Raw genomic sequence first — 20,631 nt, 5'->3', positions numbered from 1 at the left:
TATTTCCAGCAATTAATGTTTCAACGTACTGGAGAACAGAAAAGCAGAATTGTTTTTTGATAATCCCATGCTCACAGATTTTAATTTAATTTTAAGAAAAACTGTCTTTCCAAATAGGTTTCCAGTAAGTAACACTCTAATTTATAATACTAGAAAGAAATATTAATATGCAACATACTACAATGTCTAGAAAGACTTCAATGCATTGTTTATATCTATAAACACTCATTTTAAACAGACACTAATCATGAATAAGAAAAATTAAATGTAGATTTTTAAAAATTTCTTGTATCTTTTATATGTGTTAACTATGATGCATCTATTCCAGTCAATCTTATCACCACAGATCTTGAAAGTGTAAAGTCTCAACATGCTAGATATTAAACAAGGTAAGAGGATAGTCAAGGAAAGTAGGGATGGTGTCAAATGCTTTACTGAGCTAACTGTTCTTAGCTGTGATACTTGGAATTTCCTTTCCACAGTACTGCTTTTTTCAACCCAAATATTCTGAGCTGATAAGCATAGGAATTTCCACAATGTAATGTGATATTACAAATGCAAAAATTTAGATACCAGAACAAAGCTAGAATTCCAGTTACCATCTATCATATTGGCTAAAGAGACACTGCATAGCTATGCAAGAACAGATATTTTTTCACAAAGAGCATATAGCAATGTGTTGAGTACCCAGAGAAAATAAAATACAATTATTTGAGACAAAGGTATGACATTTTTTGCTTTCCTCTCAATAGCACTCTAAGACTACCAAAAAAGTACATAGTTAAATAGACCAATGTAAATCTTTAATACTGATTTTATATAAATTAGATTATGTAATTTTGATTTTATTCTAGATTGTTCTCTACTATCTGGGGATTACTGTACATACAGAACACTATGCAATCACAGGCACATATCAGTGTGTGCAAAGCCTATGGTTTTGTGAAAGTCTCTCACCTTTTTTTTTTTTGCTCTTTTTCAAGACGAAAATTTATAACAATTTCCATCTAAACCTAAACTAAAATCACACATACAATTCCTGTGCTGCTGGGATTATGCCTTGATGTGCCCTTTCTGCCTTTAGAAATCTCTCTGATGTCTATAACTACAGGACTGCCTTCCATGCTGAAAAAGACCTTAACATTCCTCCTTCTCTCCTCTTTCCTCAGACAAAGACATCTATTTTGCTTCAACCTTTTGCTATCTCCACCATGCTATGCCAAACTTGGGAGTACATGAGTAGGGCTTGGCAATTTTTAAATTTTGGTCACATTTCAATCTCTGTGTTTAGGCAAGAGCCTGCTCTTAAACCCATCCTTACAACTTAGAACACAAAAACTATGATCTGTTACTTGTACATTTTTACCTCTCTCTTCAAGATGGCACATTGTAATATATTTAAGTGGCAGCAAGTAACCTCAGTCTTTTACTCACAAACTGAATCATGTCTTTCTCAAATTTCAGTTCTCAGAGTAGTTCTCATGCACTGCAGCGAATGGACCTTGCACAATAGCTTTCCCCTACCATGTGAATGACAGGGAACAGGAAATTTCATGAAAAGGTATGGATGGAAGATCAGGAAGAAAGTGAGACCTAGTCAGCAATCATGAACATTTGGTAGCTCTTAGAATTTTTCACAAATGGTCCAGGTGACATATAATCAGCACCACTGCAAGCATTTATATTTGGGAGAGAAGTGGGAGTGTAGTCTCTTATCTTTCTATAAGTAGTACTCTTGAGGTCTTTTCCCTATTTTCTCTCTTTCATTTTTGTATGTATCCAATTATCTCTTGACACTAACAAATAAAGAACCATCTACCTCATAAAAATTAAATGTGACATTCTATTCTTAAATAACTCTTGCTAGTTTTGCACAATCAAGGTAATTATATTATTTATAAATACAAAATCTGCATAGAATATCTGAAAATAAAGATATGTTTCTTGCATGTTGGATTTTTTTTAATTAGAGATCTGAGAAATATGTAAATAGAACCCAAGTGGCATGAAAACTGGTGTTTTTCACATGGAATCAATCTGTTCTTGAATGATGATTGCTTGTTTGTAGTCTTCTATAGCCTCTTTAGTGAAACCCAATTTACTACAAATACCAGCTCTAAATTTATACATCAAAGCATCATTAGGCTGAATAGACAAGGCTGTAAAAATAAGTAGAATGTTAGGCCTCTTCAAAACCACAAAAAAAATACAAAAAAAAAAACAGAAAAAAACAAAAAAACACACAACATTATCATGTAACTATAAACAACATCCAAAAACTTTTGTCATTGTCCAAATTCTTCTCCAGTCAGGCTTTCAGAAGAGAAAACATATTACATGCATTAACTACATCAAGATGTAGGCAACGTTGTTATATTATTTATACTTGGATTTTTTTCCTCTTTCTGATGCCATTTATGACTCTCACTTTAATTTTGCCCTGACAGCAGAAACTATGCTTTCCTCTGAAACTCAAGCAAGAGAAGAAAACTACCACCATTCATCTGGAACATGGCAATGAACCCAGTATCTTATTGAGTTTCTCCACTGTATAGAAAGGGTTTCTTCACTTGATGGAAAGATTACTCTGCTGTTTTAAAATTCTGCTTTAGAGAGAATTTTTTTTTTTAAATCAATTACCTGTTTAATCAAGTGCTGTCAAACCAAGGTCATATTACAAAATTTTGTTTCAACAAAATCAATACAAACTAAACATAGCTTTAGTTACTGGAAGAAGTTTGCCTGTGTATCCAAGAAGCAATAGAGAAATACAGCTTAGCTGTTTCAAACATGAACAAAAAGTTTGGGTTTTACTAATTTCAAGATGAAAGTCTGATTCAGTTCCTCTTCTCTATGAACCATTTCTGTATTCTCAGCAGAAAAGCTTATGGAAGCCAAATACTGTTTCAAAACTCGTTCTACGAAGAGCACATTCATTATATTTCATGTTTATATATAAAATAAGCTACTTCGATTCCAGTTTCTAAGCACCTAGAGATCTTAACACATACACACAAAAACTGACAAAAAGTTTTCAGACTCGGTAACTCTAGTATTTTCCCGTAGCTTCTTGCCAAAATTTCATTCAGAATAGGGTTTTGTTTAACTGCTAATGACACACATTGTATGAAATAGTTTATTGCCTAATTCACATATTCTTTCTATTTTGAAAATGGGAAAAAAAAAAAAAACACAATTAGTATGTTTACTTTAACTTTCTCTTTTTAATCACATCATAATATCTGATCAAATTAGGTGGAGAATATACAAGCAAAAATACACATATACTTTCTGAGTCATAAAAGAGAGCCAAATAATTTATTATCATAATTGTTAGTATGATACCAAACATAATCATGACAGATTTACCTGTTGAAATGTCTTTCCCAGCTGGTACATATTGCTTCAATCCATTATAGAAATTTGCCCTGTTAAAATACACTGCTGCAGAGAATGGCAGAGACAAATTGCTTTCTCAAAGTCGTCTTTTGCTTCTTCAGTATTGTTCAACAATGTATTTGTAATAGCACGATTTATAGCAGCAGATTCATTTCTTGGGTCAAGTTCTAATACCTTGGAATAATAGCAATAAGCCTGCAAAACACATGAATTGGAGATAAAGTATGCTGTTAAAAATTGAGGAAATGATTTCTGTACAACTTGTCATCCTAGTTTTGGCTGGGCTAGAGTTAATTTTCTTGCAACAGCTGGTGCAGTGCTGTGTTTTGGCTTTAGTCTGCGAATAACAATAACACACCAATGTTTTATTTGTAGCTAAGTAGTGCTTACCCTGATCAAGGACTTTTTCAGTCTCATGCTCTGCCAGTGAGGAGGGGCACAAAAAGCCAGGAGGGAGCACAGTCAGGGCAGCTGACCCGACTTTGCCAAAGGGCTATTCCATACCACAGAAGATGATGCTCAGTATATAAACTGCGGGGAGTTGGTCAGAAGGGCCAATCACTGCTCAGGGAAGGGTTGGTCAGCAGGTGGTGAACAACTGTTCTGTGCATCACTTGGGATTTTTTTCAGTAATCCCTTGTGGGGTTATTCCTTCCTTTCTGCTGTTTATCCTAAAGTGTACTTATAGCAGGAATAAATAAGCTATACACTAAGGCCAATTTGAATTAACATGTTTATAATGCAACAGCAAATTTCCCCACTATTAGACAGCCTCTGTGGGACTATAAGGAGTCACAGAAACATAGTAAAGAGGAAGAACAGCCTATGCAAGGCCGGTCATGGAAGAATGATACCAGGTGGATAAGAGATCACAGAAGAAGCCATATGTAAGGCACTGACCATGCATTCCTAAGGAATTTCTGGTCTAACAAATGCATAAGAGCAACAAAAAAATTAACAGAGAAACATGTATGAGTATTAAATATTTTCTTACATGATCTATTTCTGGTGCTGTATGAAGTAGAAGCTAGATTTAAAATTGTATGCCAATCCTGTACTATATGTGATGGATTCCTTAATAAATGAACTGCAAGCTGAAGTGTTTACAGGTGCAACTTTAGGAGAAAATTAATTCCACCAGACGAAATGTGCTGAAACATTCATACTGGTTCTGGGTTTCCACAGGTGCTGGACTGCAAAGCTCTAATCAAATAAAAGCCTGAGCCTATGCCCAGGAAATGTGACTAGAAGACAAAAGAAGAAATCATTGCAGGGGCTTCCCTACATGGATTAAAATAAATGGTCCTTGTCTTCAAGCAGATTTCAAATTCTCTCACAAGAGGAATTTCAGTATCTTCTCTATCTGAAGATACCCACCATAATTAAGTAAAACTAGGTGATTTAAAACTCACAAGTTACTGTGATAATAGGAGGAAAATCTGACTTCTTGATTCCAGTTCATCAGCAGGAGATTCTTTTCATTCTCCTTGTCATGATGCTATAGTAAACCTGGACAAATTATTTAATGTATGGGAGTTAGGCTGGTGGGAAGTTACTGAACATCAGTGGGATTTTGGTATCCCAATTATTTACAAACTTTTGTGACGTGTATCATGTCTGTCATGAATCTCAGTTCATTCATGCCAATGATAAAATACATAGTACTAGGATAATTTTTTATTATTAGTTACTTCAATTTAATTCATGAGAACTATGAAATTGTAAGTAAGAAAGCTTCATATTAATTATACTTAAAGACAGCTTCGTACCATCAGTATTTATTTAAGAAAAAAAAATTCTGAAGACAGTATAAAGACAGACTGTAGACATACTTGTGAAAAATGTTGATTATTGAAGTAGATATTTGCTGCATTGAAATAGGCTAATGCATAGTTTGGGTCAGCAGAAATTGCTTGTTGATAGTCCTTCACGGCACAGGGCAGATATCCCATTAACTGTTTGATGACACCCCTATTTGTTAGCAGTGAAGCAGTGGTAGTGAGCTGAAAGGGAAATGTAGATGAGCTTTTAGTCAGGGAAAATTTACACTTCTATAGTAATTTATTCTGGCTTTCAAAAATAAATTTACTTTTAAAAAAAGATAATAATTGCACCTTCTAATCCAAATTGGCAACTATTAATGTACAGTATTGGCTGGCTTCACAGCAACAGGTTGATTTAAGCTAACATCTACCTTTACTGCAGTACCTGTATCTTGAAATGCAGTAAAAGTTTCACCCCTTTGAAGACAGACTGAAACTCATTCAGCATATGCAGCATGGCATTTTCGATCAATGCAAATGGCAACTGTAAATTGGCTCCATGCTCTCTGAAGCTTTCCAAGGGCTTAAAATGAATTGCAATGAAGCCACAATAAGAAACATAAGAAAAGCCAGACTTACTAAGGGTCCCACTTAAACTACAGCAGAGAATGGAAGTATACTTATATTTACAAACTTAGTTGACTGAATAACAAAAGAAAAAAATCAAATATCTTGTTATTTTTTTCATATTTTGTTAACTGTGCAATATGTAATTAATCTGTCATGACTGCTTTAACTGCAAGTATTACCTATCCTACATCACAGAATCATCAAATGGTTGAGTTTGGAAGGGATCTCTGGAGACCATCTAGGCCAACCCCTGCTCAAATCTGGGTCAGCTGGAGCAGGTTGCCCAGAACCATGTAGAATTAAAGGGAGGGAGGGAGGGAGGGAGGGAGGGAGGGAGGGAGGGAGGGAGGGAGGGAGGGAGGGAAGGAAGGCAGGAAGGAAGGCAGGAAGGAAGGCAGGAAGGAAGGCAGGAAGGAAGGAAGGAAGGAAGGCAGGAAGGAAGGAAGGAAGGAAGGAAGGAAGGAAGGAAGGAAGGAAGGAAGGAAGGAAGGAAGGAAGGTTGGTTATCAGGTTCATTAAGCAAGATTTTTCCTTCACAAACTCATGCAAACTACTCTAAATCACCTTCACCCTTCATGAGTTAATAGGCTGACCTTCCTACAGTTTCCCACATCCTACTTCTTGCCATTCTGAAAGATAAGAGTGACATTTACTTTCTTTCTTTCTTCAGGAATCTCTATCAATTGCTATGACCTTTCAAAGGTAATTGAGAGTGGCCTCACAGTAATGTTGACTAGTTCCTCAACACTTGCAGGTGTATTCCGTTATGTCGCATGGATTTATGCATGTCCACTTTGTTTAAATGTTCCCTAGCCTCATACCCACAAAGGCTAAGTCTTCCTTGCTCTGGACTTTTCCACTGGTCACAGGGATTTGGGATTCCTGAAAGACAATCTTACCCATAAAGACCAAGGTGAAGAAGGCATTGAGTATCTCTGCATGTTCTGTATCACTGCATCCCTAGTCACATTCAGCATCAGGTCCACATATCCCTAATTTTCATTTTGTACTTGCAGAAGCCTTTCTTGTTGACCTTCATGCCCCTCACAAGATTCAGCTCTTCATGGGCTATATATGAGCTTGCGATCTGAAGACCTATATATCTGACTTCATATAGCAATAAAATTAAACCAGTAAGTTCAGCTGAAGTACCTTCCCTGAATAGTCAAATGGAACTTGGGTATACTGTACCTTATGAGGACTTAGCACAGTCAAAAAAGTGCTTAATTCGGGGCAAGTAGGCCACTTGGGACCCCAGGCAAAATTTAAACATTTTCTTAATATATGTATTAATTGAGAAAATGTGAAAAGCAATTCACCTAGTACCCCACATCAAAATACTTCACGTGTCTATGTTTAAGCCCCAGTAGGTACAACAAGGTTTAAGAAAAGGTGTCTACTGAGGTTTAGACCTCTCAGAAATTAAGCATGTACCACTATGTAAACTTTCTGGGTTGCATCCTGCACCTAAGATGTCTAATTCCTACCTACATCTTATTCTTACCTACTCACCAATGTAATCAATTCAAGGTTTTTCCTCTTGCACAATACTTCCCAAAAGCATTGCGAAAGCATTAATTAGAATTCAAATGAATTGGCAAAGCTGTAAAAGGTAATGGGCATGACACCTATGCAAGACTACGTGACACAGGCTAACAAGCATTAGTCTCTCATTTACATTGGCAAAAAAATAATTTGTAACAAAATTCATGACAATTCAAGACATTTCACACAACTGGATTTAATAAAGCACAGTAACTAAAGGACAGAAATTAGACACAGACAAAAACTGTCAAGTCACATCAGATATCCCTTTCCTGATACAGCTGTTTATTTTCAATGTAGGTAAGTAGTTTTTAGAGATCATTAACTATAAGGCCTCTAGCAAATCAGCTAAAATCCCTTCGTAACAGTTTGGATAATTTGGACATATAAGATTTTGTTTTACACAGACTTATCAACACTTTGGATGCTTTTTACTCATACACACAAAATACCCCAGTTCCTCATGTTATTTTATCAGAGAACTGCCCTGGGTTTAGCAGTAGCAGTCATTTTTTCTCCTTCTTAATAGCTGGTGCAGCACTGTGTTTTGACTTTTGGCCTGGGAACAGAGCTGATAACACCGATGTTTTAGTCTGACCAAGGACTTTCTGAGACTCATGCTCTGCCAGGGAGGAGGGAAAGCCAGGAGGAAGCAGAGACAGGACACCTGACCCAAACTGACCAAAGAGGTATTCCATACCACAGCACGTCATGCCCAGGATGTAACTGAGAGTTACCCGGAAGGGCTGGTACACTGCAGGGTTGGAGGAGGTATCAGTCAGTGCTTGGTTGGGATGGGGGGGCGAGTTATCAGTCAGCTGGTGCTGAGGTGATATATTCTTTTCCCTTGTTATTTCCTTTATCATTGTTATTATTGGTGGTAGCAGTAGTGATTTGTGTTATACCTCAGTTACTAAACTGTTCTTATCTCAACACCTGGGAGTTGCATTCTTTTGATTCTCCTTCCTATCCCTCCAGGAGTGGGGGAAGCCAAGAAGGGAGGGAGTAAGTGAACAAGCTGCCTGACTGGTTTTAAACCATGACAGAGAACAGTATCTGCAAATCAAACAAGTGTAAGGTTACTTGATATTCCATTATTCGAGAGCAGAACTCCAAGACCGGGCACAAAAGTGAAAAGAAAATAATGGTTTATTAATTTACTTAGAATAAAAGATGCCATAAGGCTTGTCTAAATTACATAGATTATTTTATGTTTGTTACAATTATTTTATGTATAAGTGTATGCATATAAGGTTGCTGATTTCTTTGTTATTTTAAAAAAGCATTGACAATGAATTATGGTGTATTACCTGCAAGTTGTATCATAAGCAAATTCTAGCTTTTATGCACTTTGGATTCAGGTGAACTGCTCTCAAGAAATCTTTCTGTGCTTGTTTACAACCAGTCTCATCCCCTTTTTCCATGTACGAACTTCCTCTTCCAACATAGGCATCCACAAAAACAGGATCTAATTTGAGAACCTGGTCAAATGATGTCACAGCTTCTTCAAACTCATGAAGACTAAAAATAGAGACATTGATGTTTGCTGTTTAAAAAAAAATTTGTAAATAAAATTCTCAATTTATGCATGATCAGCAAGTACCACGCCACTCAAAAGTAGTTTAATTCTGACTGAAAAGGATATCTTTTCCTTAAATTTACATTCTGTATGAGCTCACTAATAGCTATAACAGTGAAAGTTATCAGTGTAAGACCTTGCAGTTTGAATTCCTTGGCCTGAGGAAGAAAACAGCAAAAGTAGGCCAAGATTTCATCTTCTCAACAGTTGTACTCAGAGATACTTTACCCGAATCATTCATGCTGTCCAAATGTCATTACCAAACATTGTTTTTGCTAGTCTCTTCAGGCATAGATGTTTCAACCATAAATAATTTACTTCTAATACAAGCCTTCTCTCTGCTTTTTCACACACCAATTCATTAACATATCCAAACCATGCTAAATATACGGAGTAAAAAGAGATAATATTCAAAGTTCTGAGCATAGACCATTCTACTCTAAGAGTAAGACAAATGTGGAACTCCATCCTTAAATATGCAACTGAGGTATACTGAGTAGGTCTAAAAAAGATTAAATACCTGAAGAGTCAATGAACGTTAGTAAGTATCTTCATACAAAGCATAAACTTTAACATGTCAAAGTACAAAAATCGTTTTACCAAGTTGATACTGATAGTGTTTGAATATAAGCTACCTGAAGGTTTTTAAAAGCACACTTGTTGCAAATACAAATTAGGGCTTCATTCCAACCCTGTTGATAGGTAGTCATATTGTTAAAGACCGCAGGATAGATTCCAAAGGCATCTTAAAATGAGTTACACAGGTGAGCTATAGAGTTACGAGTGACTCCTTTGACAGATGAGTAAAGACATGGGCACAAAAAAATCATATCTTCAGTTCTTAGAATCAGGATTCACCATTCCTGTGCAAGTTCTACATCATCTGGACACTGTGAAAGACAGAACTGGTTATGCCTTAACTACATAGTACACAGGAAGTTTTAATGCTGCAGTCCTGAATATGTCCACCTCCACACTGCCTCAGCAGCAACAAGGTTAAGCAATGGTAGAAGGCTGAGTAACTGCAGAACAAAATAGATTAGACTAATATTATATAGCTATTAAGATTTACTTTTTATCATAGGTGATACTTGTATGAAATAGGAGCTATTAACTCCAAGTGCCACTACGATAAATAGACTAAGATATTAATGCATATCTTATTTCTTCCAATTTATATAAATTTTAAGTGATTAACAGAATTAATTTAGTCTTTCTAAATAAATGGATTCATCTTGATGAGACTACATTTTACAATTTCCAAATAAAAAATTCAGGCAAGGACTACCATTGAGGTTTTGGCTTTTCTTTAGTGGAAAAAAAAATCATATTTAAATAGAAATTGCATTCTAACTAATTCTGAACAAACCAATTCAACTTAGTTTATCTTGGAGTTCTAGTTCTTCAGTCCTTCTCTTGGTTTTATTTTATCATCCTAGTATTTCCTCCTGACACTGTCATAAGCACATAGTTGCTTGATACCAGAAAATTTTAATGCCTGTTTTTTAAACCCCAAAAATAAAAGGACATTTTCTTTTTTTCTATTCCTATTTACCATTTTTCCCTCTCCAAGTTCTCAGTGTACTTGATATGAAAAGGTGAAAAGGAATATAAAGCTCAGGGATTGTTTCATTTTTCTACTATCCATTAAACAAAACTACATATCTTACCTATGATAGCAGATTCCAAGAGCTTGAAAGATCTGGCTGTCATCTGGACCAAGCAAAGTTGCTCCTTTAAAGTCCTGAAAAGAACAGACATTAAACCATGCAATTTGATATTGCTTCATTTCACCTACAAATGTGGTTTTAGCTGAACAGCTTTATAAGTTTTATACTTCTATATAAAAAGGGAGATGACTTCTGACAAAGAAATTATACGTTCAGAAATACTGCAGATGTATTTAACTGTTTTCATACTTCTTGTCCCACACTGATAGAATAAAATGTCTAAAGTTACTTGGTATCATGGTATTCCCTACAAAACTGCAGGCATCATTTCCAGAAACAAAACCTTCCAGAAAGGTATTTTTGTTTATTTTTAATAGAAATACTGTACCTCAGCTGCTATTATTAAATATGCATATATTGAAAATATATTTTGCTATATGCAATTTTGATGGAATTCTTCAAGTAATAAAATTGTCTAGTTACTTTCCAGTATTACTTTGACAAATGCAGTAAACCAAACTCATATTTGCATTGGGAGACTCTAGCTACAATGTTCCAGTGAAAGACTTCATATGGCCCTTGACATTTGCCTTTTACTTAAATCCAGAAGGTATTTCAAAATGCTTTGGTTTTGATATATGTGGTTCAATTTTAAAAACTGCACAAGTGCTTTTAAAATCAAATATCATTTCAATTACTATGTAAGGAAGTGCTTCAGGCTTCTGTGTAGGAAAGACAAAAGTATGTAATAGGAGTGGTTTAGCTGATGCAACTTCTAGCTGATGCAACTTCTCTACTACAACTCAGAAAGTATTTTTCACCTGTTCAAATTGTAAAAAGAAATGTGGCATATTTTAGTAGTGTTAGAATTACAAAAGTAGCAAAATAATGATGTGCATATATATATATTTATATTTTTAAAAATAGAAACCCTGTTTAGTGAAGATGCTATCATAAAATTATAGCTCTGTTTTAAAAAAAATACTGAGACACAATGTGCCATTTAGCGAAGCCTTTCAAAGGATACCCAGCAAAGCTAATGGAATTCTTCATGTGCACAATTTGGAGTACACACTCTGCGCATGGAGCCGTGCAAAAACAGGATCAAAGTTCTAAGGACCGGGTTTGCTTTACTTAAACCAAAGGTTCTCTCCTTACAGATAGTCACACTTCACAGAATTAAGAGGAAAAGATGCCTCTATATAGCAATACAGATTTTACATAGACTGCATTGTAACTTTTCCTTTTTTTCCAGTGTATACAGTTCAGGAATACACTCATAATAAGTAGTATGTATGTGTGCTTATTATATCATCATTCAGCCAGCACTGTACATGTATACAGATATACTCCTTGCAATAAAATATTATCAGAATAGATACATAAGAAGCTCTCAAGCACATCACTGATGTTTTTATTAAATTAGGTGCTGTATTTCTCTGTTTTTCAATTACTATTCTGTAAACTTATTTTCACCACAATCTATTCAAAGAACTTCTTGCTCATCCTGCTGGTCCTGCCCCAGTTTCTTTCTACTGGCCTTACATATCAGTTTTTAACAACTCAGCCTCTTCCACAGTATCACAGTATCACAGTATGCTGGAGATTGGAAGGGACCTCACAAGATCATCTAGTCCAATCCCCCTGCCAGAGCAGGAACACCTAGATAACGTTACACAGGAATGTGTCCAGGCGGGCTTTGAATGTCTCCAGGGAAGGAGACTCCACAACCTCCCTGGGCAGCCTGTTCCAGTGTTCCGTCACCCTCACTGAGAAGAAGTTCCTTCTCAAGTTTAAGTGGAACCTCTTGTGTTCCAGTTTGCACCCATTACCCCTTGTCCTATCATTGTTTGCCACTGAGTAGAGCCTGGCTCCATCCTCGTGACACTCCCCCTTTATATATTTATAGACACTTATAAGGTCACCCCTCAGTCTCCTCTTCTCTAAACTATAAAGACCCAGCTCCCTCAGTCTTTCCTCATAAGGGAGATGCTCCACTCCCTTAATCATCTTGGTTGCCCTGCGCTGGACTCTCTCCAGCAGCTCCCTGTCCTTCTTGAACTGAGGGGCCCAGAACTGGACACAATATTCCAGATGGGGTCTCACCAGGGCAGAGTAGAGGGGAAGGAGGACCTCTCTCGACCTACTAACCACCGCCCTTCTAATACACCCCAGGATGCCATTGGCCTTCTTAGCCACAAGGGCACAGTGTTGGCTCATGGTCATCCTGTCGTCCACTAGGACCCCCAGGTCCCTCTCCCCTACACTGCTCTCTAGCAGGTCGTTCCCCAACCTATACTGGAACCTGGGGTTGTTCCTGCCCAGATGCAGGACTCTACACTTTCCCTTGTTATATTTCATCCCGTTATTCCCTGCCCAACTCTCCAGCCTGTCCAGGTCTCGCTGGATGGCAGCACAGCCTTCTGGCGTGTCAGCCACTCCTCCCAGCTTAGTGTCATCAGCAAACTTGCTGATAGTACACTCAATTCCCTCATCTAAATCATTAATGAATATATTAAATAATACCGGTCCCAGTACTGACCCTTGAGGCACTCCACTAGTTACAGGCCTCCAACTAGACTCAGCCCCATAGACTACAACTCTCTGGCTTCTCTCCTTCAGCCAGTTCGCAGTCTACCTCACTACCTGGTCATCCAGTCCACACTTCCTCAATTTAGCCGTGAGGATGCTGTGGGAGACTGTGTCAAATGCTTTGCTGAAGTCAAGGTAGACCACATCCACCGCTCTGCCATCATCCATCCACCGTGTTATTTCCTCATAAAAGGCTAAGAGATTGGTCAAACATGATTTCCCCCTGGTGAAGCCATGTTGACTGCCCCTCATAACCCCCTTATCCTTGATATGCTTTAAGATGGCACCAAGGACAAGGTGTTCCATCACTTTCCCAGGGATGGAGGTGAGGCTGACCGGTCTATAGTTACCCGGGTCCTCCTTCTTGCCCTTTTTGAAGACCGGAGTGACATTTGCCTTCCTCCAGTCCTCAGGCACCTCTCCCGTTTCCCAGGACTTTCCTGAACTATTCTGATCAACTGCATCTTGAAGCATAAGAGACCAGCAACACAGTATTTCTGATTATTCTATTTCTATGCAAAGTCTACCAACTCTAAAGAGCTTTTGTTGGGCACTTTCAATGGGAAATTTCTTGGTCATTCAAACAAGATTCATATTCATTCTTCATTTTTTATTTGCAAATAGAAAATATAACCCATTTTTTTGAATGCCTATGCTGAAATACTTGCTATCACATAAAGAAAATAACTTACTAGTCCACAACAGAAGCAATGAATATGCCAGTTATACTGAAAATAAGCCTGTTTTTTTTAAATAACACTTTTATAAAACTTAAAAGCTAATTAAAATTCAAAAATAAAGCCCCGTATGTGTGAAAGTGTAATGTTTAACATTGTTGGGTTTCAAGCCTCCTACTGCTATACCAGATGAGAGCCATCTGCAATGTGAGTCATTGTCAGAAATATATACTATCTTCTTGCATTTAAGAAATAATCTTGAGGCCAGACCTTTCCTGATCTTTCAACAAAAATGATTCTTTACACATATACATGCACACACACAAAGGAAAGGAAAAGAAAACGAGCCCACTCTATCAGAACCTCAATGTACTTAGGCTTCTGCAATGAATTACTACTCATTTGGACCCAAAATAAATTCCTTCAAGATCAAAAAGAAGGAAGAATCAGGTTCTAAGTTCTTAAATTTTGTGCAACTACCATGTTTAATTCTAGCAGCATAGGGCTGTAAAAGAAGTAAAGCTGCATTTTATTTGCATCTTCACAGCCAGACTGGTATTTGGTATGGAACAAACGAGAACTGGGCACATACTATTTCAGAAGAATATAAAAAATGTCAAGCTGGTCTTTATGTCAGCAATGGCTTACATTTTACAGAAAACTCTATACATCCTTTACTTACAGTATTTTGCACCTCACGCATTAGCATAATCACCAAGTTGATGTAGAGTAGTCCACAATTAATTAACACTTTAAAAGTTATTTCCCTATTCAATTCAAGGAGAAGAAGAATTCCGTAATCTTTCAAATCCTACAGAAACATGAAATGTATTTTAAACCAGAATTTATCCAGAGGGATACAATGATACTTCAAAATTTAAGACACACTTTCAAATTCCTACAAATCATGTGCTTATGTACAGATATATGTACATATGTATGCATGTATTCACTGTTTCACTGTTTTCAGGTGGAATTTAACTGAATTTGAGCCTTCTTTAAACATACAGATACCCATTCCTAGAGTACAGAAAGATAATGCAAATATATTAAATAGACATAATTAAAACTTATTTTGTTGTTATATAAATTGAGTTATAAATAAATTGTAATTCTACTGCTAATTTTTATGTCCATATTCTTACTAAAAAGAACCCAAATTTATTCTAGATTAGTCATGAATTAATGTCAAAGTAAAACCCTTTTTTAAAAATTCAGTATCTTCAAATATAATTTATTGTGCTTGAAAAATCTAAGCTCTACTTGTATTAACTCAATTTGAGTGTAAATTCTGTAAAAGAGCAAATAGTGACATGACCAGGTAGACTGAAGAAGCCTCAGTTTTCAAATTTAGCAAAACTAGGAGTATTTTAACAATGCTTGATCTGAAGAAGTTCTAGAACAAATCTTTTTCTTTTTTTTTCATCTGAAGAATAAACTTGGATATTATATTTACAAATAACTGGACAGTTTAGTGCTAATACGATAAAAATGTCCTTGACTGTAGTATTCCATATACTAGCCACTTAAGAGAAGTTCTCTTCTTTGTCACTTCTAAACTAAGCTAGGTACTACAAACAGCTTTAAGAATCCCATTCCTGTTAGATTTACTAATTTTTTTCTGTACTACCTTTTTTATGCAACTTTCTTTGAACTTTAAGTGGCTTTTCTTAAGAGTGACACCAACTTTTACAATACCTTATTTATGAAGGAACTAATATTTTCACACCTTAAACTTCTGCTTTCAGCTACTGTAATCACCTATTTTATTTACCCATCTGCATCATTCTTTGCCAATTAACCTCGAAGAACAAATTGCCTTTGCACAAGGTTGATTTGACTTGAGACATTCGAGCTGAAATACTTATGAACTAGCGTTGTCTCAGAAAATAGGCCTCATCAAAAAGACAGGTCAGCATCACTGTGTTCCCAAGTCTGAAGATGCACAGTGCCTTAGTGTGCCCTATTGTGCCCTTACTTTATAATAAAAGTAGAAATCAGAAACACTCAGAAATAGCTCACAGGTAAGTTGACAGAAGTATAAAATACATCCAGAAAAACAGGGTTGTGAATAAGGCTTGTATATGGTCCAAATTCCTGTTTTGATGTAGTCTGCTTCTGGATAGAGTTATTTTATTTTCAAAAGGATATCAAGTGTATGATAATAGAGATCAAAAAGCCATTATTAAAAACAATTTTCTGAAGAGCACAACCATTCAGAAAGACATTGCAAGAGGTCAGAAATTCTGACTAATTGCTAATAACAGGTTAGTAGCTAATATGAACAACCAAGTGTTCATGTAATGTTGATAAAAAAGTAATACCATACCTCTCTGAAGTCCTTTATTTGATGATAACAGACAGCTCTGTTATAATATGCCAAAACACAGATTTTGTTGAGGTCAATAGTTTTTGAAAGGTCTTCAACTGCAGCTTTAAATGGCTGAAAATAAAAAAACACTGAGCCACAGAGTTCATAGCACTACATATTCTTCCTCAAATAATAGCCTATGGTAAAATTTTATTTCATAGGTTTACATTTTGATTCTTCATGAGCAGTGGAAGGCATTCAACCATTTCACTATGACATCTATGGACTACTTACCACATTTCTTACTACAGTGGGAGCACTTCAGAAGCTCTGTTTGTGCAAAGTCTAGGCAAACATTCTTAGGGTTTTATCACATCATATCCATATACTACAATATCTAATCAATCTTTAATTTTACTAGCTTACATTTTATCTTTACCTAACATAAAACATATCTTTTGTGGAGTTTTGGTACTTCTGTCTAAGAATCTATTCTGTGGAATTTAAGAAGAGAATAACCAGAAAGGTGCTCAGTAGCTTCTCTAACCCATCAAGCATTTTCAGTTACACAGAACAATCAGAAAGAAGCGTCAGTGGGGAATGGAAAGTGTCATTATCAAGTGGAATTCCTGGTTTCTATCAGCAATACTTTTACCATTATTTCATCATTTAAAAGTGCCAAGCTTTAAGGGAGAATTTCAAAGTACAATAAAGGACAGTCCCGCCTTATTTTGACACTTTAAAGTTCCTCGGTAAAAATACGCTTGCATGCTGTTAGGAAGAATTTTGATCACCTCACTGCAATTCAGAATTGCCTTAGAGTATCTACCTTTACTTCCATAGTAAGCAGCACAACTCATATATGCCTGTAGAGATGAAGACAGAATGATGACATGCTAAAAAAACAGATTTACTTAGCATTATAAAACAAAGGTTAAGTAGAAGACAGAAATTACAAGTTTATAAAACCATACATCTTACAAAGCTTGTTGTAATTTATTTAATATTTGCCTTGTGCTTGATAGCAGATTACAAGACAATACACCCATAAATGCAAAACATGACAGTCTTTGAGCCCATCCAAAATGCCTCACACAACCATGAATCTTTATATTACCTGGAAGTGTGATGGACAATAAGCAAGTGTTTGAAGTCTTGGATGCACTTAGCTTGTCCAAGCTGCATTCTACACAGCCTTCGCGGATAACAAGCATCAGGGTAACTTGAATGTAGTCTGATAGCCATACTAAAAGCATCACAGGCCTAAAAGGATGAAATATTACCTGGGTTAAATATGGTCTGTTTGTTCAGCTGAAACCACAGCCTAACTGATTCTTTTGCACAGCTAGGTGTGACCTACTGTTGCAGCTGGAACCCACCATCTACCTGCATGGTTTCTTACTACTTTCATCCATCTACTGCTATTTAAAATTTTGTAATGTTTAGCAATTAGTTAACAACTAATGTAATCATAACTTCATGGAGGCACAATCTAATTCATTTAATTCATCACATTTCTGCAGTGAGACTTAAAATTTTTAACCAATCACATGGTCTTCTGTCTGTAAGAGCTGAAATACTGAAGTTGTTTCTTGGAATGGATGATGGATTAATATGGCTAGATTGCAACTCCTTTAAAATCCATCCAGATAGTTCCTTCCTCTACGTTGTACATTAGTTTACAAAGTCACAGGCTTTTCCAGGATCGACAGCTGCAATATCAAATGTACATTAACACAGAAAGTCACCTTTTGCAGTTGTCATATATTACTGTATTAGATATTTCTGACAATTTTGACAGCAGTGGAATTAAAGGCTAATATAGTCTACATAATTAATACCACCCTTAATAATCTTTTTTGCTCCATGTAGCACAGACCTGTGCGATAATACATTTCTGCAGCCTCAAATGTATTAGGCAGTTTTTTTGCTGAGGTCTTCAGGAGCTTCATAGCTTTTTTAAAACTTATCTCAGCATCCTGCAAAACAGAGAGTATTAGTAGTTATAAAGCACTTAACTGAAAACCTGCAAGGTTTGCTAGACATTTTGAATTATTGAAAATGGCTTTTTCTTAGTCCTTCTTTCGAACATCATGGTAAAACTATTAATCTATTGTTCCTTGATGTTGCTGGACTTTGACACTTTCTTGATCTCTGAATGGTTCATATTAATAACTGATTAGAAAACCAGAAACATTTCTGAGGTTTGTTCAGAAAATACCTGTAACTATACAATCACAAACTAGAATCAAACTTTTGTACTGCACTTTATTAGACAAAAATGCTAGGCATACTTCTGTATTATTTTATTTCAAAAGAAGCAAAATTATGATATATAATGGATCTCAATCTATGTAACTGTACCTTTTAATTGATTAGCTCAAATCATAAAATCATGGAATCATAGAATAGTTAGGGTGGAAAGAACCTTAAGATCATCTAGTTCCAACCCCCCTGCCATGGGCAGGGACACCTCACACTAAACCATTTCACTCAAGACTCCATCCAACTTGGCCTTGAAAACTGCCAGGGATGGAGCATTCACAACTTCCTTGAGCAACGTGTGTCAGTGTTTCACCAGCCTCACAGTAAAGAATTTCTTCCTTATATCTAACCTAAACTTCCCCTGTTTAAGTTTGAACCCATTACCCCTTGTCCTATCACTACAGTCCCTAATTCAGAGTCCCTCCCCAGCATCCCTATAGGCCCCCTTCAGATACTGGAAGGCTGCTATGAGGTCTCCACACAGCCTTCTCTTTTCCAGGCTGAACAGCCCCAACTTGCTCAGCCTGTCTTCGTATGGGAAGTGCTCCAGCCCCCTTATCACCCTTGTGGCCCTCCTCTGGACTTGGTCCAACAGTTCTATGTCCGTCTTATGTTGAGGACACCAGAACTGCACACAATACTCCAAGTGAGGTCTCACGAGAGCAAAGGGGCAAGATCACCTTCTTTGACCTGTTGGCCACTCTTTTGATGCATGCTGCTGTTGTTGAAAATTCTTACTCAGATCTTATAATTTAATCAATTAGATTCTCTGAAGTCGTATTTATATACAAGCACATTTCATAAAATACTAAAATAATACAGAAAGAAAAACATTGTCTTGCTTGGCATATATATATACACTTTTCTAACCTCAGTTTGCTTGGCTTTCATTTGTATTTCTCCTAACACAATAAACATTGGAGGCTCAAGTTGAGTAGTAGTAGCTTCCAATAAGCACTCTATGGCCTTCTTGTGATTTTCAGTCCTTGCTGAATATGCTGAGATGCAAAGGGTTCTAGAAAGAAACCATCATGAAAAACAATAATTTCTTTTACATCATATGTTTTCCAGTATAAAATACTTTTAAATGATACTTTAAAATGCTATTAAAACATCTGGAGTATCAAAGCTTGTTTTAACATCCATAAGACAACAAATGCAAACTAAATTCCTGCAAAAGTCTGAAGATGAAGTTATTTATCAATAAGCACAGTTTGATTGCTAAACATCAGCAAATATTTACATTCGTTTCCCCACAACTAAAAAGGTTTTGCTCTGTGGAAGTATCACCATATGTCTGCTTTGGTTTTATATTATTGTGCTCTGTGTATCCACTCTTGGTTACTAGAAGAGACAGGAAATTAATCTCGTACAGTATGGCTATTCATATGGATTCACCAAGAGCTACAGAACACACTGAACACAAACATTTTATGCCCAGCACATAACAAGGAACTACTATACTGCAACATCTTTACAGTTCAAGTGCACTGGGAAGGTTCAGTTCTAAAGATATGTGATATTTTGTTAGAAAAGACTGTACATCAGTACAGAATAGAATCCTTACTCAATATTCCTTTAAAGCAGAAATTAACTGATATTGAAAGTAAGAAATAAAAAAACAGAATTCAAAAGATAAAGGAAATTCTGAAATCACAGGTGACAACACAGGCAAAAGTGTACAGCATTATTACATTTCAAAGGCTTCAGACATGCAGAAAAATACTCTAGACAATAATTTCCTATATTTTAGCTGATCCATGGTAACTAACCTATTTGCATGCCTGAACTTTTTTTTTTTTCACAAGTCCTTGTAAAAAAATTGCCATGGTTCGCAACTATCTAAGAAAATGGACGGAAATTGATGTTACTTTCATGCATTTCTGCAAGCTGATGAATTCATAAACTTGCCAGCATCAATTTCTTCAATTCTATTAAATACTATCTCCTGTAATGAAATATTTGCTGAATGTAATCAGTAAAACTATTTCCAGGCATTTCTTTCAAAGTGCAAATGCTAGTGAAATAAGCTTTCACTAGTATAAAGAGATAAAAAGGAAAATTAATGCCTTCCAATAAGAAACATTCAAAGTATTTTCTTGGTTTTTTTTCTGTTTTTTAACCAAAAATAGCTGTCCAGTTTTAAATTTTTTCTCTCACATCACAGTACCAAGGAATTATATGCTTACTTCTCTTCAAA

At 36.1% G+C, this 20,631-nt stretch overlaps 1 protein-coding gene across 1 annotated transcript; it reads right to left on the bottom strand.

Moving 5' to 3' along the window:
- Positions 1-993: 993 nt before the first annotated feature.
- Positions 994-17,558, bottom strand: TTC6 (tetratricopeptide repeat domain 6). Its single transcript, XM_062622719.1, is given in 8 exon segments — positions 994-2,159; positions 3,370-3,465; positions 3,468-3,594; positions 5,232-5,402; positions 8,648-8,858; positions 10,587-10,660; positions 16,185-16,298; positions 17,553-17,558. Coding segments are annotated over 8 exon segments (936 nt in total). The 3' UTR covers positions 994-2,022.
- Between the last annotated feature and the right edge of the window lie 3,073 nt (positions 17,559-20,631).

This window comes from Pezoporus occidentalis, unplaced genomic scaffold, assembly GCF_034315485.1.
Source record: "Pezoporus occidentalis ecotype Australia unplaced genomic scaffold, CSIRO_AGI_Poc_V1 ctg108, whole genome shotgun sequence".
Classification (NCBI taxonomy): domain Eukaryota; kingdom Metazoa; phylum Chordata; class Aves; order Psittaciformes; family Psittacidae; genus Pezoporus; species Pezoporus occidentalis.
The sequence above is the reverse complement of the archived record's forward strand: the minus strand, read 5'-3'. Positions and strand labels throughout refer to the sequence as shown.